Genomic DNA, 23,162 nt, shown 5'->3' with positions numbered 1-23,162 from the left:
AGCAAAAGAAAATTCCAAAACAATTTTTAAAGACTATGCAGATTGGCACCATTATTTTAAAGAAACAAAAATAACTGCTATTTACCAAGTACCTACTAGTTTCTTTACACGTATTATATCTAAAATCCTTCAAAACAGGTACATTTGTGAGGAAACTAGCTGAAGTGGACTTGCTTACTGAATGGCAAGTCAGAAGTATTCCTGCCAGAGGCAAATGAGCTGCAGGTGAGCTCGTGAGGGATTCACAAAGAAGCAGCTGGGCTGAAGCACGTAGGCTAGGAGGCAAAGGTTCCATGCATATTGATTCTATGCAGTGGAAAGAAGGAATATAATTTGTCATATGCTTACTATGTGCCAGGTACTCTAATAAATGCTCATAAATATCACTCCAACATTAACAATCTTTCATGATAGGAATCACAATTCCTGAATTTACAAATGGGAACTGGAGGCTCAGAGAATTTGAGTAACTTGACAAAAGGTCACATTGCTATCGTTGTGTTTGAGCCAACTTAAAATCCAGGTCAGTCTGACTACAAAGCTTTCATTCACCTAGGCCATGCTGCTTTTCCTAAGGGCAATAATTTTTTGCTGACTTCCATTTCTGTTGCTCAAATTCATTTTGTCTTTTATCTCTAAGAGAGTGCTCACATCCAGGAACCTGAGAAAGCAACACAAACTTTCACAGTTGGGCAGGGCAATAAGACATCAAGCGATTAATCCTCTTACTTCAGGGGTCCTAAGGCCTATTAAGGTTATGTTGCCCTGCCAGTTAATGGTACATCGGAGTCTCCTAACTTCTGGTTCAGAGCCTCTTTCATTAAGACTATTCATGGAGACTATTCATTGTACTAGACTGAAAGAGAAAAAAGCAATTCTGACAAACATAATAACTCCCAAATTAGATTTCCTTATTAAATATAAAATAAAAATAGCACAGATTTACTATGTAATTATTAAAATGAATGCAGAAGTCCTTTACTTGAGAGAGCTGATACCCTTAAGTAAAATGTAATAAAGATTACTATTTGTAAAACTTTGAATTTACATAGTTAATTACCATTCCCAACACAGCTCCAGGTTACTGTTTTAGAGCTAAGGAAATAAAAGAAGCTAATTAACTTAAGAGAGGAGAAACCAGGATAGTTAGAATGGTTAACTGTTAAGAACATCAGTTTTTAGTATTTTCTGATTGTAGTACAATGCAGGGAAATAACAGCTTCACTTCTGAAGAATCTTTAAATATTGGGATAAGTGAGTATCACTTGGGATAGTTTCAATTGCAAGTAATTGAAAACCCAGGTTCAAAGTGGCTTAAACAGCATGAGGGGTTACTGAACTTAAAAAGAACTAAGTCCAGAGGCATCAAAGGTTCCAAAGCTGGTTAATTCAATTTCACAATATTATCATGGACATTCCATTGTTCTACTCTTACCACATTTAGTAGTCAGCCTGTTTTTCATGATCCAAGCCATTCCAGATGGCCCATGTAACAATATCCAAGAAAGAAGAATTTCCTTTCGAACATCTCTATTCAAAAAATGTTTTGAGCAGCTCCCCAGCAGATTTCTCCTCCAACTCCCATTGAAGAAGCTTAGGTCAAGAGTCCTGCTTCCACGATAACTGGCAGTGAATGATTGCCGTAAACAATCATTATTTGAGTACGGCCTCCCTCAGGTATATCATTCTGCATACTGGGAACCCAGATAAAAACTGGTGTTCTCTCAAGAAGTCAGGGAAAATGGATTTGGGTGGGAAAGCAAGAGTGTCCTTCAAAGTGAACTTCTTTAGGAAGCAGAAGAAACAACAGAACTAATTCTACTCCTGCCCCCAAAGACAGAAATGTTAGTGGTAAACTGAATATTGTGATGACTGTTATTCAGAAGGTGGAATATATTCCTTGAGCCTAGTTTACATAACTTCCAGTTTCTATTTTCATAGTTGACAAACATGTTATGCTTTGGTTAAAACTTTTGTTTGTCATCTATGACAGTTTCCCATTTGCCCTGCCTACCAGTAAGATTAACATGAGGAAACACACATAAAATTCAGCTAACCTTTAGGAAGGACCTGATAAAGATGAGGTAATAATTTCTTAATAATTAATAATTTCTTAATAAACTCCTTAGAAAAGGAGTTTACATTTATTTAAGGAAGGGAATCACACAGACTAGTTCCTAAATGGAATTTTTTTAATATAAGGAGTTAAAAAAGGTAAGAATTGGAAGGTATAAGAGAGAATAGGGTTCCTGAGGAGGGCAGAATTTGAATACTTTCGTTGCTAAGAGCGAGCTTGTTTGAGTGTGTATGAGTGACCTTATATCTGAAAAAGGGATAGAGTATGAAACATCAGGGAAGTGGGTCCCATGCAACAAGATATGGATACTCATAATTTAGGAAGTTTTATATTATTCATTAAAATATCATCTGAAATATTCTTTCAACTTTTGCAGAATGCACCTTCAAAATCACCAATCATGGTGTCTTACTGCACAACAATCTTAAAGTTATAGTACTGAAATTTGGCTACCTAAGCAACATATTATCATATACTGCATACATAGATCATTTTTACCAGCTACCTTCAAAATGTATGTCATGAGTTCAAATGGCAGATTTAACAAGAATAGATGGATGACACTTTTTTTCTGGCATTGTACCATTCCTTGAAAACTGAAAGTATATGACCTAATTGTCTCCAAAAGTATCCAAGTATAGTTTATAAATGTGAAATATTTCAATAAAATAAAACTACAAGTATTTTTATAAAAAAAAACCTTTAAAGCTTAAGCCAATTCCGGAACTTCTTAGATTAGCAATTCTTGTTTTAGAATGTCACCTTATTTGGGAGGCCAAAAAAACACACAAGAAATTTCAGATCAGTCACTTCCCTCATTTACTAACCTTAGCAGTAAAAGGCTTTAGCGTATTTAAAAAGTTCAACTCCAATCTTAAAGAATAAAAATTTGCCAGCAGTGAGAATATTTAACAGGATATACTAAAGGCTTAAAAGCAATTAATTCCAAAGGTGTGGTTCTAAAAAGTATTTTGGCTATACTAGCACTAGTACAGTATATAAACAATCTTCCAAGCTGATACCTTCTAAGGAGACAAACTTTTGTTATGCTTGTTCAAAATGAGTCAACTTATTTTATAAGCATATCTTGTAAGAGTAGCTCTTACAGGTGAGTACAGAACATTATTTAGAATGAAACTGACTTGGAAAAAAAAGGAAGAGTAAGATTGACTTGGAGAACTCTGTGAACTTAATTTTCCAGAAAGAAAGCCATCATTAAAACAAATAGCACGCCACTCTTCTGTTAAATACCATAAATTTTCAGCTTTTTGAAAGTTCTAAACAAGCAGAATTGAGACAAAGAATCAAGAAACATCTGAAGTTCAATCAGCAAGAATCCTTGTTTTAGCCATACTAACTTTGCAGTGAATTTTTCTTTTAACAACATATTTAATTTAAAACTATTCTACACTGTAACTTACTTGCTTGGGAAAAATTATTAAAAGTAACAGATAAAATGGTCCCCAATAGTTCATTCAACAGGAATTAAAGTCTCATAATATATGTTTTTGAAATGTCTGAAAAGTCTATTTAAAAAAAGAGGGTTGACTGATTTTGGCATCTTTACAAAGACATGCTGTGACACTGTTAAGTAAATAAACTTGCATAATCCATAAAAGGAGGCAGTTCTAATTTTTGTAAACCATTAGAAGCCACAAAGATTTGCAATATAAAAGGCTGAAGTTTACAGTAAATAATTTGAAATAATTTGAATTGCAACATATTTCTAACCTGACCATGCTGAAAATGAACAACTCATAAGAAGACAACAGATTAACATGAATATAAGGCAATTCTTGGGTGTGGGAATAAGAATAATAAAGTGAGAGATGTAGAGACTAGTAGTTTGCCAGACTGAGATGAGGCTGTTGGAACCGGGTAAATCTTAAAAGACCTAAGAAGATTGAGTATGTCATTCCCAACCAAAAAGAATTCACTGATAAAACCTCTGGCTTCTCTTTCATGTTACAACTCCCCCCCCCCCTCAAATTTTACACTCTGTGAAACCTGGAGTTTACTCTGTACAATTCGTTTTAGCCAAGTACAGTACTTTAACAATTCTGCTAATGTGGCAATCAGATGGGCAAAGGGAAAGGCTAGCGAGGAAGGAGAGCAAAGCAAGGGCTACTGGATACAGACCCTTAGACAGATTACAGCCAGAAGTGATGTGTCAGGAGGGATGAACAACTCAGAATTGGAAGAGCTGAGCCGTGGTGAGGCAAGAGGGAGGGAGAAAGGATCCGGAGAAAAATCCTGAACATGGGTCAGGGATAGAAGAGCAAGCGTGTGACCCAAGACGAAGGGAGGTATGTCAAAAGGAGGCAGCTGGCGGGCAGCAGGCCTGAGGAGCTACGTGAGGCTATGACCAGCCCACCCTCCCGCCCTACTTTTTCCTGCGGTCGGAGAGGTAGCGACCAGTCACCTGGAGTGTGAATTCCGGAGGGACTCTATGAGGCGCTGCTTCTGCTGTTGGAGGCTGGTGAGGCCACCGGGGGACCCAGCTGCGGAGGACGAGGCGCTCTTGGTCAGGGGAAAGAGCCAGCTCATCCTCCACGGGTCCCCGGGCCCGAGGCCCTGGAAGGCTCTGGCCTGCTTCTCCCAGCTGCTCAACCCGGCGGTTCCCCAGCGACAGGAGGAGCCGTCCGAGGCGCCCGGGTCCCAAGTGCTGGGGAACCGCGTCTTCTCTAAGCAAGCCCGGCTGAGGGGTCCTTGGGTCCTGGGCGAAACACTACGACTGTGGGCAGCAAGAGAGAGGAAAGTAGCCGACCGGGACGGGCAGCTCTACCTTCACGGTCCCAACGCCCAAACCAGTCAGTGAGGCAGCCTGACCGTCAAACGCTCCACCAACCCTGCTTCCGTCACCTGCGTGCTCCGCCCCCTCTGCGTGTCGCGTCATCACCTAGCGCCCCCGCCAGGACGTGAGAGAAGCGACGGCGCAGCACGGTGCGGCGCAGCCCCGGCTCCCCTTTCCCCCTTGCTGGGCGTGAGGTGTCTATGGGGCACCCGCTGCTGCCGCCGCTACCGCCACCGCCACCGCCGCTGGTTGCTGTCTCTATGGCGAGGAGGAGGAGGAGGAGCGCGGGCTCAGCGACACAAGTAGATCTTGCGTCTGCCGGGGGGAGGGGCGGATTGGGGAAGTAGAAAGGGGGCGGGAACGATGAACCTCAGAGGGTGAGCGATGGCGCCAGCTGGAACGCGGCTGGCGGAGGAAGAGCTCGGCGGCGGGTGGAGGGGGGCAGGGTAACGGCCTGAGGGTATGTCAAGGGGGTGGCGCGGGCTGATGACGTAAAGGCTTTGTACCTGGGGCTTCGACGTTGTTGGACGGAAATTGGGAGTGGAGGGCGGTGGCCTAGATCCTCAGCTCCTCGTATTTCTTCTTGCAGCAGTGCTTGGGAGTCAGTCTGGCTCCAGTAAATGGTTATCAAGCACCTTCATGCTGGCCCTCTGCCAGGGAAGAGAGTTATCTATGACTTGCGTGGCTCTGTGCTGTCTTCGTTTTTTTGGGAGCCTGCAGTACGGAGATTGTATCTCCAGTAATGAGAAGGCATCTGGTGCCTCGTCGGGGCTTCTGGAATTGTAGTAGAGAGAGAGGTGGAAAAAGCAATGTTAAGCTACAGGGTTTTTCTAAAGTGTGTGTGTGTGTGTGTGTGTGTGTGTGTGTGTGTGTGTGTGTGTGTGTGTGTGTGTGTGTGTGTGTGTGTGTGTGTGTGTGTGTGTGTGTGTGTGTGTGTGTGTGTGTGTGTGTGTGTGTGTGTGTGTGTGTGTGTGTGTTTAGCGGAGTGGGGAGGGTAATATGGGAGGGGTTCCCTAGATCTTTGGTTTCTGTTCTTAGAGGACTTGAGGTTACATTTGTGACTGAAGTGTTTGGGGGGGTATCATAATTCCCTTTTTTACCCTTGTTTGTTAGGATTTTTTCAAACTTCTGTGAAAACTGGAGGAGCATTTGGAATTTTTCTGTCCAAGAATCAAAATGTTGGTCTGTACTCTTTATGGGGCATGATACTCTGTTTATGGACCAGAAACAATAGATGTATGTTTACGCTCAGGTTTTTAGGAAATTAGAAATAGTTTGAAGTGCATACACTCTATTGCTTCCTTTCTCCCTCCTGCAGTTATGGACATTCAAACAGTTTCTGTGGCTGTTACTTATTTTTCAGAAAGAGCCTTTTCTGGGTTTTTATTGTTGTTGCTGTTGGTTTACTAAAAAGTCCCTTCTAATCGGACTTGAATAAATGCCACTAAAGTAGATTTTGTAATCAAGTCAGATTTTGAATGTTCTGTTAATTAGTAAAAGCAAATATTACCTTTGTCCTAATAATATCTGATCCCGTCACATTATATCACTATTTAACTTTTCATTTTCTATGTGGAAATAGATATCTTTATAAAGTTTTATTTAGAGAGTGAGTTGAATTCAGAGCAATCTTTAATGTTAAATTTTTAAAACATGATTAGTATGTACACATAAAAAATACTGTTTTTACTTAACATTGATATTAGAACCAGAAAACCTATGTTGCAGTTCTTTTTTTCCTACTGATCAGATGTGTGACTTTAGACAAGTCATTTCCCAAACTGATTTTCTTACAAATCAAGGACTTTGAATAAATAATCTTTTAGGTTTGTATCAATTCAGTTCTTCTATGATTCATATTTCTATTATCACTGGTTTTTATTTTGACAGGTACAAAAATAAAGGATAAAGTATTTTATGAAACAAACAAATCTTCAATCAAGTATAACATTTTGATGCTTGGCATCTAGACTTCTTGTGCCCTCACTATGCCAGCAGCAACTGTAGATCATAGCCAAAGAATTTGTGAAGTTTGGGCTTGCAACCTGGATGAAGAGATGAAGAAAATTCGTCAAGTTATCAGAAAATATAATTACGTTGCTATGGTATGCCTATCATCAAATCCTTAAGATGCTTCTGATAAAAGGGGAAGAGGAATTTTAAAAGTCTTGAATTCAATCCATTTGGTAGAGAGATTAAATTATAAAAAGAAAATTTTGTCAGTGTCCTCCAATCAGAGATCACCACCACGCAGTGTGACAAATTGGGTTTATTACTCATTGGAGGGAGGGAAAAGGCATACCACTGGAACCATGGGGCATTTGAGTAAGAGTGTTAGAAAAGACTTTTAGGATTTGGGCTTCTGTCAGGTGGTTTTAGGGAGGGATTAAGGAAGCAGGGCCTTGCTCTGAATTGGATGTTGTTGAGAAGGGGGGTAATTCTATAACAGGGTATCTTAATAAGTCTTGAATGAGAGAAGACTACAGTGAGACTAAAGCTATAAAGAAGCAACAGTTACTTAACATTAGCCAAGATAGAAGGATGTTTGATCATTTTTGTGGTTTGGACAATGTTTATGTTTTTGTCTATGCTCAGTCACAATTATAGAGTGGTCTTGTCTGATGTTGAAGTGTGAAACTATTCATACTCAACAACAGAACATTAGAACATAGCTGTGAGTGCCAGGTCAGCTCCCAGCAACACTTAAGGCTTGACTGATAATACCAGATGAACGCACAGAAGCTAGGGAGCTCCTGCATGTCTTTCTCAAAAAAAAAAAAAAAAAAAAAAAATCAGATTTCCCAGTGGAACATTGTTAATCTGCAGGGTTTTTGTCATTTGTTTTAATCATCAGTGGAGTTGGATGAACACAACTGCTGTTAAGCATCTCTGCTTTTGCATTTAGTATTCAATCTACCTAGACCATCTATTCAGTTAATTATTTTGCTGCTTCATCTGCTGTACTTTTTACATCTATTATAGTTACTTAATTGTTTTCCATATTGTAAGTTCCGCTAAGCAAGGGGTTAGTGTCGTAGTCATCCTTTCTCTCCCACAACACACCTAGCATAACACAAAATATCCAGTAAAGTGGTTGTTGAGTTGGACTGAATTTAGAGTTTTAATTTCTTTACTGTTTCATAGGGATTTGGTATTCAGATTTTGTTCTTAGCTTCCCAGTTTGAATTTTAAAATTAAAGTGATATAGTATCATTTCCTCAGTATTTTTTTTTTTAAGATTTTATTTATTTGAGAGAGAGAGAATGAGAGATAGAGAGCACGAGAGGGAAGAGGGTCAGAGGGAGAAGCAGACTCCCTGCTGAGCAGGGAGCCCGATGTGGGACTCGATCCTGGGACTCCAGGATCATGACCTGAGCCGAAGGCAGTCGCTTAACCAACTGAACCACCCAGGCGCCCGCCTCAGTATTTTTAATGCAAATAAATGTACTTCTGTGAGGAGGTACAGGTTGGTGAAAATACGAATATTTGAGTGTACATAGATAACCTATTTAATAAAGGTATACTTGCCCATAATTAGAAGTTTTTTATCCCACAAAAATATATAGTGATCATTTCTCAGATGATAAGGAGTGACATTAGAGACATGATAACATTCTTCAGGAACAAGTGGGTATCATGCAATTTTTGATGACATGTTTTCTCTAAAGTACAGAGAGAGTGCTATTTTAGCCCAAGAAATTAAGAGGGTTTTGATATTTAGAAAAACCTTGTCTCAGAAATGCTTGGAAAGTATGATGCATTTTCCATTCCTTTTAACCAGTTCTTCATTTGTTTTAACACTAGCATACTGTGGGCATAGTTCACATACCCCTTGAGAAACATGAATTTATGATTTTTTTCCCTTCCTTGGGAATAGAGTACTTGGTGCATTTATCATTCCTGTCTTCTACATAATAATTTTTTACTGACACAGTATTTAAAATAAAAAGTCATGAAGTTTGTAGAGTTTTATTTTATGGATCTAAAAGGTAACACTATAGTTAAAAGATAATTTGTATTTGAATATGTTGAATGTGTAGAATATTATCTATAACAGTATTCTTTGACTTGAACCAAAAATTATTTATTCTAAGAATTTATGATTGTGGTTTTGATCATTTAGTAAATAATGAATCTTAAAACTATTTTACAGGACACCGAGTTTCCAGGTGTGGTTGCAAGACCTATTGGAGAATTCAGGAGCAATGCTGACTATCAGTACCAACTATTGCGATGTAATGTAGACTTGTTAAAGATAATTCAGCTAGGACTGACATTTATGAATGAGCAAGGAGAATATCCTCCGGGAACTTCAACTTGGCAGTTTAATTTTAAATTTAATTTGACGTAAGTGGGAAATAAATATAACCCAAACTTGTTTTAGCTTAATTTTAGGAATTGATTTCCCTCAAGTATGATGAATGAAATGCTAACCGAATTGGCACAGTTATCCTAGAAATGTTTAAAACCTAACATTTCAAAAGACTAGATTTCTTCTAATGGGACGAAAGAGCCAGGATAAAGAAGACTTTATATGCAAATACTTTGAATTTTAAAGATGTTGTTTGTAAACTATGACTGCCACTTTTTTTGAAATCTGAAAAACTTTGGGTATTGAAAACACTTCTTGATAGAAAAAATAATCTTACATTAGTTTTACTTTCAGACTTTGTGTGCAATTTGAAATATATACATCTTTGTTGTAGTGATTATCCTTCTTGTGAAGAGATTTTTTATTACAGTCAAACTCCAGTTTGTGAGTAGATTACATGTCAAGGGCAGTAAGACATTTCTTGGAAACTTGGGTGCATTTTCCTGTCAAGTCAATATAATTATATAATAGCTACAGTCCCTGATCAGCCCACAAAACCTCTTGTAACTTACATATAGGAGAGGTAATGGTATCGTTAAACTTGGTATTTCTTTCAGAAACTGCTCAGAATCTGAATTCTAACTCAAGCCCAAGGTTGAAACTCAGTTTTCTTACTTGTCTTGACAGCTTAGGAAGTTTAGTGTTTTGGGGTAAGAGCAGATTGTTTACAAACTGACTCTAAGGTGGGGAAATGTTTAATACATTCTAATTAAGTTACAACATTGCAGTGTCCTTCTGTTTGACAGCTTGTACTTGTGTAATATGATCTTACATCTGGTTCAAAAAATAGTTAAAGAAGCTGTGGGACAATTAACAGTAGTGCCAATGTGAGAACCTCCCATTCTCTGTACAATAATGTGATATTTAGCATTAAGATCTAAAAAGCAGGGCTGATGATTTTAGAGAGTAGTGTTGTCAGTGGTACAGTACTGTGGCTTATAATTACATTGTGTTTAGCCTCATTTTCTGTTATACTTTGTTGGATTTCATAATATACACCAGAACCTTGTAAAGGGTAAAAAGTACTCCTCTGTATTCTAACTGTTAATAAGCTTTTTCTAAGTATTGTAATTCTGAAACACTGAAAATTGTCTTTTATCCTTTTCTCAAAAGGTAACCATTCTTAAAATTAGTTCGTGACCATTTCATTTGTTCTGTTACTTTTTTCCCAAGTTGGATCATTAGAACACTTTTTTAACTGAGATACTGTTGTGATATAAATACATGAGTAGGAAGTGACCCATGCATGTCTCCATTTTGGTAAAATTGATATTTTCCTTTTCTAGAAACACTATGTTATGGTAACAACTGCCTTATTATTACAATCTTTGAAAGACATTTTTTTCTTATACAGAGAGGACTACTTGTTACCAGGTTATGCTCCCATTTATACTAATGTTAATGTCTAAGAAGAAATTTTTAAGGAGAAGGATATAGTAGAATGTACTATTTAAGTGGAAACAATTATTTGGAAGATAAAACTGGGACTACCTAATATGAAGACAGAATACCATGAATAGAATCTTGGATATTTTGAAGAAAGATGAAAATTAACTTTTTTATTTAGTACCTAGAATGTGTCAGCAGCTGTGTTAGGTGCCAGGGATATAGTATTGAGGAAAGTTGGTCATGGTCTTTATAACAGTGTTCCTGTAACATTTCTGTCTGCTCTCCATTGCCAAAGTCCAAAAATTAGAATTGCTAGATTGTTAGATAATGATCAATGTATTCTCCCTAAACTGAATTTGGAGTTGATGTGTAAAATGAAAATTGAAGTAGAATATTGATGAGCTGTGCAGAAGAACGCTCTCTCAAAGGAGATGAGAATGAATTTCTAAAACATCAATTTGATGATTGCAATCATTAGTATTTGAATCATTTTAATAGTGTAATAGAGATTACAGGAGATTGTGGGTTCAGTGGTAACAGAAAGGAAGCTGATAACTCATTTAAGGAAAATGGTAGAGGAGAGGAGATACAGGGAGGACTGTAAGTAGAAAAGACAGCAGAATCAAAAAGGGTAGTTTTGATTTTGTTTTATGGATAATGCACAGGTATTTGAAGACTAAAAGGCAGTTGTCAGGTATGGAGTTGCAGGCTGTTCATGTTGTCTCTCATATAGTCTTTGCAGATTTTTTGAGCATCTTAAGTGTTCTTGGTTTGAGTTCATTAAATATTAAGTTTAGTGACCATCTATGCATTTGTGACAGTCTGTATCCTGGTTTGCCTTTGCTCATGATTTTTAGCAAAACTTAAATATATAGGGTGCATGTTTTAAAATACAAAATGTATGGTGAGCCAGGAATGGATTGAGGTTGGAAAGCATTTCCAGATTGTAAAATACTTAATCTGCTGTGTTTAAAAATGTCAATTTGTGTAGTAGGCTAAGTTTATACTTGTAGGTAGGTCAAAAAGTAGGGGCACCTGGCTGGCTCAGTCCATAGAGAGTGCAACTCTTGATCTTGGGGTTGTGAGTTCAATCCCCATGTTGGATGTGGAGCCTACTTTAAAAAACGGTGAAAGATATATTTATTGGATTTAACATACCTAGTTAAGTTAGTTTCTGTTTTTAGGATATAGTTTGAGTTGAGTAGCCTTGTATCTCTGCTTTTTGGGAAAACCTTTTTTAGGGATTTGTACGTGGCTTTCACTCCCGTTCAGTTATTATATGTGGATATTTTGCCACCTTAAACTTCAGTAGTTGATTAGTGTTAGGAGCAATCACATGACTGTTCATTGCTGTTCTGAACAGATTGTTCTAATCAGTAAGCCAATCCCTGCACCTGCAGCAGTCCTTACATTTTTGACTAAACAATGTTTTGACTACTTTTTTGAGATTTGCATCCTTTAATATATTCCTCCATGTACTAGGATTTTTGAAGGTGGGGAATGATTTCAAAACTTGAAATGGATACTGTGGGAAGGGGACAGTCTGTTGATTTGGAGAACTAAATTGTAACAATTATGGAGTTTCCCTACAAGCAGGAAATTTTCTTTATCGTATTTAGAGTTTTATTAGCCTACTTGTATGGAGCTTTCAGCTTTCTCTTCTAATGAGTTGGGCATTATAAAGCATGGAATTGGTTCCAAGTTTTAAAATATTTACTCCAAAGAAATTTAAATGATAGTACATTAGCTTAATCTGCATTGAGTTATGTGAACTATATAGAAAAAGAAGTCATTTTATGCATTTTTTTTTTAAACCAAACTTGTTGATCATTAAACACCTGAGGTACTTACCCAGATCTTTCTCCTGGATGTTGTGATTCAATAGGTCTAGGTATAGGACCTGGGAATCCATATTTTTGGTAAGCTCTCTGGATGATTGCTGTCATTGGGCAAGTTTGGGAAATTCTGACTTAAATCGTGCAGTACTCACTGTTCTACTTCATACGTTTTTTGATGTGATAGACATTAAACAAAAGAGACAAAAATGATTGCCCTCTTAAAGCTTACATTCTGGTAGAGTGTACTAAAATAAAGATAAAGTGAGTATATGGCCCAGAATAATGTAAGCCTAGAGAAAGAATCTAATGCTCTGGGTTGGTTATAATTTGCTGAAGTATGCCTCTCAATGTGAGCATCAGAGCCTGATGAGTGAGATTTTAGTTGTTTAAGATACATATTTTTAGTGTAATAAGGCCAATGATATCTGTTGTTTAGTATTAGATTTATTCAGATATCCTTCCTAACGGGTTTTCCTGGGGGAAATTTTGACCTAAAGTGATGATTGCAGTTCCCCTCTGTTTTTTTAGATGTTCCAATGGCTAGTTTTTGTTTGTTTTTTAAATTTTTATATTTAGGTATAGTTCACATACGTTATATTAGTTTCAGGTGCATAACGTGATTTAATGATTCTGTACAATGTGCAGTGCTCACCACAATAAGTGTATTTACCATCTGGCACCATACAACATTATGTTTTGTTTTTCAAAGACTATTTAGAAGCAGACCGATTTCCAAAGACTAGACTGTAAGAACACCTTTTCACCTAAACGTAATTTTTCTTTTGGCTTAGTTTTGTTAAAGCTTTTAATAAATGGTGGAAACCAGTATTCTTGTAATTTAAAAAGTAAATTAAAAAATCCAGTGGGCAATGCACAAAATACTTTTCATGTATTCTCAGAAACCTATGCCTTTGTTTTGATCCTTTTTTAAATTTAACTTAACATTTTGGATACCTTTGTGTTTGTGCTTAGAAATTAGGGCTTTCTTTTTGGCCTCAGTAAAATCCTGAAGTGTTGGTTTATATTTAGATTTCCTGGCTTGATTTTTGGGAGGTGATTTTCTGGGATTAAGATTGTTAGAAGAAGAAATTATTGCTATTATAGCAAAGTCTTTCATTTTAAACATTTTACTGGTTATTGGAGCCATTTGAAAGGCTCATCATTAGTGAGAGGAGGAAACTCCTTTTTCTTTAGGATGGAATGTAGTTTTAACTTAGCCACATCAGATGTTTTCCTCTTGGTATCCTTCCCGATGCTGCTGGGACATGGGAGATGGATATAGGCTGTCACCCCTGTGGCTACAGCTCCATCTGGCAGCAATAAAAAGGCTGCTGAGACTAAAGCCCCTGAAAAGAACATGTCTTTCAGTTTGTGGTGGTAGCTCCTGGTGAGTAGAAGACCCTTTTTTCAAACTCAGTTAAATATAGTTAACTTGTGAAAGGCTGATGACATTGAATCGATAGTAAAAATTAAAGTCTCACCCTTGGACTGTTTTGAAAGAGGATTTACTGAACACTTTTCTAAAATAATAAGCTTATTAAATACAATATTTAAATTGTATTTTCCTTTCTATATGTGAAACATTGGAATAATTGGACCCAAGCCAGTCCTCAGTGTTGTTGTTTCTGGCACTGTAGGTTATAGATGTAAGTGGGAGAAAAACAGTTTGTTTGAAGTATGGCACTTTTGAAGGTTGTCTTTCTTTTTCTCCTGCCAGGGAGGACATGTATGCCCAGGACTCTATAGAGCTACTAACAACATCTGGCATCCAGTTTAAAAAACATGAGGAGGAAGGAATTGAGACCCAGTACTTTGCAGAACTTCTTATGACATCAGGAGTGGTCCTCTGCGAAGGGGTCAAGTGGTTATCATTTCATAGGTAAAAAGATTGCATTGCAAATAGCATTTGTGTTTCCATTTCCTTGGTGTGGGCCACTGTTTCAGTACTTTCAGGCTTAGTTCTACAAGGAACTGGCTGCCATGTAGCAATCTCCTCTCAAGAAGCTAATGTTGGTCTACTTAAGGGTTAATTTAAAGGTATGTGTTTCATTTTTAGCCAGTGAGAGAGGCAGTATTGCATAGTGGAAAGAGGCTGACAAAGTAGATCTTGGTTTAAATCCAGCAATGCCATTTGGAATCAATGTTACCAAGGGTTATTTAACATTTCTGGGACTTAGAATGAAACCATTCATTCGTTAAGAAAATATTTATTTGATATCTACCAGTGCCAAGCACTCTGGTATAAGATTCTAGGAATTAAGCTGTGAACAAAACATACTAAAATCCTCATCCTCGTAAAGTTTATGTTCTGGTGGTAAATGATGAAATTTATATTGTGGTTTGTTAGATGTTCGTAAGTGCTATGGAGAAAAAAACAGCAAGGAGAATGTTAGGGGTGGGTGGGGGGGAGGGTTTTAATTTATTTTAAAGAGTTATCAGGTGGACATCACTTAGGTAAATAACTTGTTTTAATGACCAATAATATATTTAGAGCATTTTGGTAAAAGGTTTTACACACAATAAATTTTCAATAAATGGTCATTTTTAATTCTTAATTATAAAATAAAACTGGATTCTTAAAGAGAATTTCTAGAATTAGTTCCATTTTGTAAAAATAGACTTCCAGGTAAGAAAGAGTTTTTCTATTGAGGTGCACTAAATGAACGGGAAGCACAGGGACTAAAAGTGGCCTTGGGAATTATTTTATTTGGCCTTCTATTAATGTTCTTATATTGGGTCCATTTCAGACATTTTTTTAAAAAACTAGAGTCTCCTGCATGCTTTAGAATTTCCAGCTCTGGCCTCTGGAATGAGTATAATGAAGGACTGTTCATATTGCAAACTCTGATGTAGTCCTAGGCAGTAATTTTTGAGTTGGAGGTATTGACCATACTAATTGGCACCTGTCATCTTTTCTTTCTGTTCTCCATTTGAGCCTGTATCTCAGGAGACAAGACTGAAGTCTCTTTTAGTTGAGCAATGTTTTTCAGGGGTTTTTTGGTGTTTTTTTGTTTGTTTTTTGGTTTTTTGACTTTTCTGGTTATGAATAGAAAGCATCGTCCTGTCCTTTTGCTGTATATGACTTACTCTTTCAAAAAATACTCTGAGCAAATACTGCATCCTAGGCATTGGGGATATTAAGATGAACAAAAACAAAGGGTTCATGTCTTCTTAGAATGTAGACTCTAAATTAGACTCCAGTATTTGTCAAGGTATGTTAAGATTTTATTCTAAATGTCATTAAATATTTTCATTATATTCTAACCTATTTCTAGGACATAAAGACTAGTTTAAGAAATTTATAGATCCCGAATTCTTATATAGTCTTTTACTAACAGTAAGCAAATGCTGTATTGACATCTCTTTAGTTAGATAGCAAGTCACTTCCTTGCCAATTACCAGAAATTTAAAGGTTTCTGCCATTAATTGCTTATTACTTAACAGTCTTCAATGGTAAAGCTTCTTTTTTTCTTTTTAAAATTAGAAGTAATTCTGAACATTAATAGAAATTTTGTTTGTATCTCCCCAAAAGATACGTTAATACCATCTCTCACCAAATATGTACTGATTTCAAGCTATTTGAAGTAAAAGATTTTAAGATATTTTTAAAAATGTGATTCCTACTAGACTAGTGGAGAAAACAATAATGCATTTTAAAGGGTAGTACAAGAAAAGAGCTTGTATAAGAAATCACTGGGAGCTAGACTCTTTGGGGAAGGCGTCTTGTCCTTGAAGGAAAAGTAGATAGGGAAAAAAGTGTGTAATTATGGCACAGGAACGTGGGGACATACACAGCTATGGAAAAAAACAATAGAGATGGGAGATTTTGATTTGAAAGTGTGGGAGTTGGTGTTTTATTCTCTGGATAGTAGTTCTCAGTGTTTACTACTTTTATTTCTTCCGTGTGCAGCATTTCCATTAGTATATCTTGACGAGCCATATGAGATAGGAACAGAATTTTGAGGGAAGAGAATGATAAAATCATTTAAGGAAATGAAAATACTTCCATTAGGGAATTACTCTTTGGGTTTTTGTTTTTCTGTTTTTAATTTTTAAGTAGGCTCCACACCCGGTGTGGAGCACAACAGTGTGGGGCTTGAACTCAGAATCCTGAGATCGTGACCTGAGCCAAGATCAAGAGTCGGACGCTTAACTGGCTGAACCACCCAGGCACCCCACCCTGGGTTTTGAAGCATATGACCTCTTTATGTAAAATATGGGAAGAGTTGTATTATTTTTGCCAATTCTGCTGCCTTTTGGCATCTTCAGCCACATTTTCATTCATATTTATTTTTCCACTTCCGTAGTTATTTAAAATTTTTTGAAAAAATCTATGGGTGGTTTGATAATTTTTTAACGAGTTCTTCCTTTAGAGATCAGCAAAATAATAATCTAGTGACTGCAGGCTTGAGATGCTAGTATAGATCTGTATGCTGATATCTCTGAATAGTGACAAGTTCATATCACTGTTGGTAAGATGATGGCATTTTCCCATTATCATTACAAACATGTCTGTTTTCTCTTTGTGTGTGTGTGTGTGTGTGTGTGTGTGTGTGTGGTTGATTCCTTTTTTGACCTACAGCTGTGGCTCACTTAAAATCTGTATCAGAATATTTTTTCATCTCTGTGGTATTCATATGTCTCTGTTCTGTATTTAACCCTTTTGTAGTGGTTATGACTTTGGCTATTTAATCAAAATCCTGACCAACTCTAACTTGCCTGAAGAAGAACTTGACTTCTTTGAGATCCTTCGATTATTTTTTCCTGTCATTTATGATGTGAAGTACCTCATGAAGAGCTGCAAAAATCTCAAAGTAAGCCTTTTTTAAGTGGCTATTTGTAATCTACACACTATTTAGACTGAGTGACTGATAAATAAGATTTTAGCCTGGGATGTTGTTTTAAGCCATAGTTTAAGTTTTATATTAAATGCAATTACATTATCTGGTCATTTGATTCTTTTTGTTGCATAAATAATTTGTAGGAAATCCTTTTTTAGAGTTTCAGCATATATTGGCAGAATAAGTTTTCAACAAAATTCAAACCAAGAATGAGATTTTTATCTTTGCCAGATTAAAATCATAAACCTGCACAAAAATGTGAGGACTAGCGAGGCTCTCATGCACAGAAGTGCAAGTTCACACTGCCCAACATGTGCAGTCTGTCCATGCAAGATAAAATCGGAGGTGGCCAGCAGTGTAGTTAGTAATGTAGCAGAGTTTTCCCTGAAAAAAATTATTTTGTTGGTTCTAGTCATAGATCATGTTCCTAGGATTGATTTACATGGCTAAAAGATTTTTTCCTGGCCCAAAAGATGTCAAGATCTTAGTGCTACTGTAAATGCGTAGGTCGTGTCTAGACAGGAGCTTACATTCTGACACTGATGAATGCATGTGTAATAATGTTACTTCTGAACATGAATTCTCTCAAAAGGAACATTTCTTTAATAAGTAAAGTGCTCCTTCAGTTTGAGAACGAATTCACCAGTGGTGGCACAGACTCCCAAGGAATAGAAGGGCTTTTTTTTTTTTTTTTTTTCCTCTAGCTGTGTTTGTATTTAAGCTGCAACTAAAAAGCACATTTAGGTAAATGGCTGCTTGGTAGGACCTACATCAGGTTTATCACATTTTTCCTACCAGGTTTTTAGCAAATAAAGTTACACTTTAGGAGATGGTAAAAATTTAAGAGCTTTACTTTTAAGCAGAAAGAAACAATGTAGGAGTTGAATAAGGAAACTTTGCTTTTGGCAGATGAACTTAAAATCAGAAGAGAAGTAGTCTTTTGGCCAAAGTTTGCTTGCCTTATTAGAGAATATGGCATATAACAGGAAATTTTTAAGGACGATTACTTCATGTTTGTAGCACCTAAGAGCAGTAGGATTGTATGCAATTTGAAGAGACTTCTCTCTGTGACTCAAGTGAACTTGAAGTAGGATAGCCTTATTACTGTAGAAACTCAGTCCACCCCCTGAAAGCATTACATGCTGAGAATCCATGGCCTAGATGTTTTAATCTGGCTTTGGAAGTGCTTTTTAAAATCTGACATGTCTCTACGATGACATATTTTAGGAACAGGATCAAATTACTGCTCACTATGTGTATGAAATTGGAAGATTTCTAAGTACACCAGATATTCTAAATATGCCCTGAGCTGCAGTGTTAGATTTAGGTTAATGACAAGGTGCTTTTTGACCTACGGTCAGCCATCCTGAATGCCCCTATTCTGTTGCTCTCCTAAGTGGCTGCTAATGATACCTAATCCTCATGTTATTTTTAGCACAGAAGTAAGAGCTGTCTGTGCAGAGCACTGTTTCAAGCTGTGAAGCAGAGGAGGTCTCCTTTGCCTTAACGATTAGGGAGGAATTTGTGTCTGTTTTGTTTGTCCTGATCTTTCTTGCCTTACCTTCTATTTTCCCCCCCATTATTTTCCTTCCCTCTCTTCCTTCCTTTTTACTTTTGTCTTTTATTCTTTTTCTCTTCCTCTCTTACACTCATGTTTCTTTTTTAAGCCTGGCAATATGAAAATAAGCAAATATTTAGACACTCCTAAGGAGTTGTATTCTTATAACAGCATACTCTTCTTTTTAACAAAACCATAATGAAGCACTTAGTGGATTTTTAAGGATTGGGTTAGTCATAATAGCTTTGTTTTGTACAAATTATATAGATAAACTGCTTAGAGATGAGTTGGTGAAAAGCTTAGGAAAGTTTGAGAGGAATTGCCAATGGTCATTTTTATATTGATGGATGGATTGACTGAATGTACTTGATAAGTGTTCCCCTGTACACCTGTTCCCTTGTATAGGCTCTGCTTCCCCCAAAACTTTAGGAATGTTATTTGTCTGTCACATGCCTTAAAGCATATGATGAAGATAAATTTTCCCAATTAGGATCTCATTTTCTATTAAATTATAAACTTCTCCCATATTCAACAAATACTTCAATTTGTAATTCACATTCTTTTTTTTTTCCTGTTCTTCATAAGGTCCATCTTTACGTGCTAAAGCCCATTTATGTTTTGGTCAGTGCCTAGGTTAGGTAACTTGTGAATTTGGGCGTTGTACTGTTTCTGTGTTGACAGGCAGGTTTTCTTTCTTCTAGGGTGGTTTACAGGAAGTTGCTGAACAGTTAGAGCTGGAACGGATAGGACCCCAGCATCAAGCAGGATCTGACTCATTGCTCACAGGAATGGCCTTTTTCAAAATGAGAGAAGTATGAAGACATCAGTGCCTTTTTCTCAGTTGGTTGTTGGGTTGAGAACATTTAAAATCTAACAGCAAAAGTTTTTGGGCAATAAGTGCTCATTAAATGAAGATCTGGTTAGAGATGCATGTAGGCTGTGTCCAACACACTTGAATGGGTGTTCAAAAATAAGTCCTCTTGAAATGTAGTTCACAGGGCAGTGAAAAAATGATTTCTTCATAGACTGAAAAATGAAACAGTTTAAACTACCTTAGGAATCATATAGGTCCAACCATACTATTTCTTGATGAGAAAACTGAAGCCAGAGGCTAGTAACTTCTATCCAAGGACACACACACATCACTAGCGGGAGAACTCCAGAATTCTTTCTGTAGGACCACATCAGGGCTGCTGCTGCCAAGTCAAGGAATCTACATGTTAGGTTTCCCCGGCATTGTCTTCTTGTAGGCATTAAACTGCTGGTAAAATACCATTTGCTAATGCCATTTTTCAGCACTTTGAGGGTTTGCAGAGTAGTGCTTATATAGTGCTTTTTAGTAGATTGAGTCTTACTAGGAGGTTCTGAATTCTCAAGTGGTTAAGTAAATCTGAAGTAGTTGTTGAATCAAAAATCATACTGAGCACAGCCCCTTAAGTGGCAGAGGCAGTACTGAATATAAAGCTAGGTATGGAAGAGTGGAATTGAACGAACCCAAGTCTCCTCCTAGCTTATGTAATGGAGTGATAGATGCAGGTATACCTCACTGTAAATTAAATGCAAAGAAAAGAAAGTTTTCCTTTTTGTAAAATATAACTGTAGAATTCTTTTGAGTATATCCTCTTAGACACTCAAGAATTGATTGAGAACTATCTGGAAATTTAAAACTTGTAGCAATTGTATTAATAATAGAAAGCATAATAGTTGTTTTGCCAAGTATTGATTCAGAAGTGATTTGGACTGTTCTTTTCATGACAAGTAAATACTGTGTTTTGTACTTCTTTCCAGTGCTATGCTAGAGAATTAAAACAATTTTTTTGAATTTTCACCTTTGCATTTTAAAAAATACCTTAATGGTTCAATTAATGGTGGATTCTCTGCTACAAATTCATCTTTATATTCCTTGGCTTCTTCAAGAATAGTAACCTAGTGTGGATGTTCAGATTTTTACTGTCCAGAACGTGTTTAGGGTTTGATTGTTTTCAGCCAACTCAGCCGTGCATGTAGACTCAAGGCTACTTACAAGGCTAAACGTTTTTTTCCCGTCATTGGCAATATTCATTCATTTTCACCGTTGAGTATTGTTATATTAATGGAATAAAAATGCCTGCCATTTTTCCATGATTACAAACTCTCATAAAATTGATCTAAATGTTAATAGGAAAGACACGTGTTTATACATTTTTTTTTGTAATCTTTTTCTTTGGTTTCTCTTGAGCTCTGTACTTCTTGAGAACATTAATCTTACTCATTGAATTTAAAATGTGTGGCCTCAAAGGAGCACCATAGAAAAGAGCTGTCATTGTAGTTAATGAACAGTCAGTACTTACATTGCTGAAATATAAGTTACCAGTGGTACCTTTTGGTTAAAATTATCTTTTTTTTTTTCCCCAAAATTCCTTTTTAGATGTTCTTTGAAGATCATATTGATGATGCCAAATATTGTGGTCATTTGTATGGCCTTGGTTCTGGTTCATCCTATGTACAGAATGGCACAGGGAATGCATATGAAGAGGAAGCCAACAAGCAGTCATGACATGAAATAGTCCTTTTATTTTTATTTGAGCTATACACAAGCTTGTATATAGGTTTTATCTCTGGTTGAATCCCTTGAACAATAGATAATACTATTTTTTTTTTCATAGCCCATTTTATTTTCTGCCTTTCAGTACTAGTATGACCATTCCTATCTCAGATCTTAATAAATAGAAAAGCATTCAGGTTAAATTTGGCCTTAATATACTTGTTAGCAGGCATGTGTGACAGAGAGTGGGGAAAACTGCATCATATTGAATATTTTGATAAACTTCACCTGCTTGGGCTTGGTTTGTTTTTTTCCCCTTCCTAAATTAACTAGCACTGACTGTAATTTATTTCCCTGTTTCATGTCTCCCTTCCATTCTGCAGGAAAATTTTAGCTATTTGAGATTGTGGACCATCAATTTTGCACTTTAGAGAGTGATTCTGACTCAAATCCTCTGTTTTATCAGAAACTTTGGCTTTTCTTGCTCTTAGCTGGAAAAATGACCATCTGCCAACCTTATACAATATTTACTTGTTTTTGACCCACGGAAATAGCACATGCATTGTGCAAACGGTTGATTCAGCAAGACTACAAAAAAAAAAAAAAAAAAAAGACAAAAAACTACTGAGGAGCTTAGTCACTGCTGTTTCTGTACGTAGTGTTTAATCTTCCAAGCACATCTAGTGTCTGTCAGTTTCTCATTGGCATGTGTAGGCTGCTCTGTGACTGAAGAATTTTTCAAACCAGCTTTACACCCTTCAGGAAAGATCCCTTGTGATTGGATGTTTAATGTCTGCCGGGAAACTGGCATCCAAGATAATTGAAGCTGCAGTTATTTTATGATAGCACACTTCCCTTTGATCTGCTTTTTATTCTGTCACTGTTTACCCTTATTTTTAATTTTTTAAAAATTTTATAGCCATACTTAACGATGCTCTTGCTTTGTAGATTCCACAAATCAATTTCATTGAAGTCCAAAGATAGCAAGTCTTTAGGTATATTTTGTACCAAATTAAATTAGAAGACAAAAAATTGTGCTTTCATAGTTGTTACAAAGATAAATAATGGAGAGATTTGGTGCAAAACAACAAAATACAAAAATATATTCTATATATAAAGCCATATATGTGTGTATATATATATATATGGCTATCTATATATAGCTAATTAAAATTACCTGAGGAGTGTAATGCTTGTTTATTTTTTTGTGTATATCTTTGCAATCTATTTTATATATATTGACAAAAGAGACTGTGAAATATTTAGCCATGCAGAATATGTGACCAGACCAGAGCATGTGTAGGAAGACATTTTGGTAATCATTAACTCTTCCCTGAAATGATAGACTATAAGTTATGATGTGTGTTATCTACATTTCAATCAGTAATACTAGCAGATCTTAAAATGTTAGCCACATTGGTTTGTTTCCTTTGTACATTCTTTATTCATGATATTACAATGCTGTAACTGGGTGGTCCTTTTTAAACGTTATTTGCAAAACAGAGGGTATTGTTTGTTTTTAAAGCTTTTGTAAATAAAGGCTTCAGAAATGGTTTCTTATATATGTTGATGACTGGTAATTTTGTTTTAAAAATATTTTTTTGAGAGATTTTATTTTTTTTTTTTAATTTGGGCAGCTAAACAGAACTCAGTAACTTCTTTAACTGTAGCTAATTATTAGTCTCTTAATCGAGCCTTCTGCATTTCAACACTGTCAGCTTATTCTTTATGAATACCTCAACTAGATGTTAAGAGTTGATTTTTATCTC

At 36.5% G+C, this 23,162-nt stretch overlaps 2 protein-coding genes across 6 annotated transcripts in view; one reads left to right on the top strand and one right to left on the bottom strand.

Annotated features, from left to right (window-relative positions):
• Positions 1–4,938, bottom strand: part of VPS37A (VPS37A subunit of ESCRT-I) — a 45,183-nt gene extending 40,245 nt beyond the window's left edge. The window contains exon 1 of one of the 2 annotated variants that reach the window (XM_027598941.2): positions 4,500–4,938. In XM_027598941.2, coding sequence (XP_027454742.1) covers positions 4,500–4,624 — 125 coding nt within the window. In that variant the 5' untranslated portion in view covers positions 4,625–4,938. The remainder of the gene's footprint in view (positions 1–4,499) is intronic. The other variant, XM_027598940.2, reaches the window with a different exon arrangement.
• A 54-nt stretch (positions 4,939–4,992) lies between these two features.
• CNOT7 (CCR4-NOT transcription complex subunit 7) lies at positions 4,993–22,957 on the top strand. 4 transcript variants are annotated; one of them, XM_027598945.2, is made up of 7 exons: positions 4,993–5,173; positions 6,762–6,976; positions 9,025–9,218; positions 14,188–14,349; positions 17,140–17,284; positions 19,571–19,681; positions 21,777–22,957. In XM_027598945.2, the coding sequence occupies exons 2-7, from the start codon at positions 6,860–6,862 to the stop codon at positions 21,822–21,824; spliced, it is 777 nt and encodes a 258-aa protein (XP_027454746.1). In that variant the 5' UTR covers positions 4,993–5,173; positions 6,762–6,859; the 3' UTR covers positions 21,825–22,957. The 4 variants fall into 4 exon arrangements, with proteins under 4 accessions (XP_027454746.1, XP_027454744.1, XP_027454748.1 ...); XM_027598943.2 differs by having other exon boundaries at positions 21,277–22,957; XM_027598944.2 differs by lacking the exon at positions 4,993–5,173 and adding an exon at positions 5,415–5,668 and having other exon boundaries at positions 21,277–22,957.
• The last annotated feature ends 205 nt before the right edge of the window (positions 22,958–23,162 follow it).

The sequence above is a fragment of the Zalophus californianus genome, chromosome 2, assembly GCF_009762305.2.
Source record: "Zalophus californianus isolate mZalCal1 chromosome 2, mZalCal1.pri.v2, whole genome shotgun sequence".
Classification (NCBI taxonomy): domain Eukaryota; kingdom Metazoa; phylum Chordata; class Mammalia; order Carnivora; family Otariidae; genus Zalophus; species Zalophus californianus.
Note: the sequence above shows the minus strand (reverse complement) of the source record. Positions and strands in the feature narration are given on the sequence as shown.

Excerpts from the sequence above, each read along its gene's own strand:
- CNOT7 (XM_027598943.2), top strand. The coding sequence starts at position 6,860 with ATGCCAGCAGCAACTGTAGATCATAGCCAAAGAATTTGTGAAGTTTGG. Across the intron at positions 14,350-17,139 it reads AAGTGGTTATCATTTCATAG|TGGTTATGACTTTGGCTATT; the intron begins GTAAAAAGATTG and ends ACCCTTTTGTAG. Across the intron at positions 19,682-21,276 it reads CCTTTTTCAAAATGAGAGAA|ATGTTCTTTGAAGATCATAT; the intron begins GTATGAAGACAT and ends ATTCCTTTTTAG.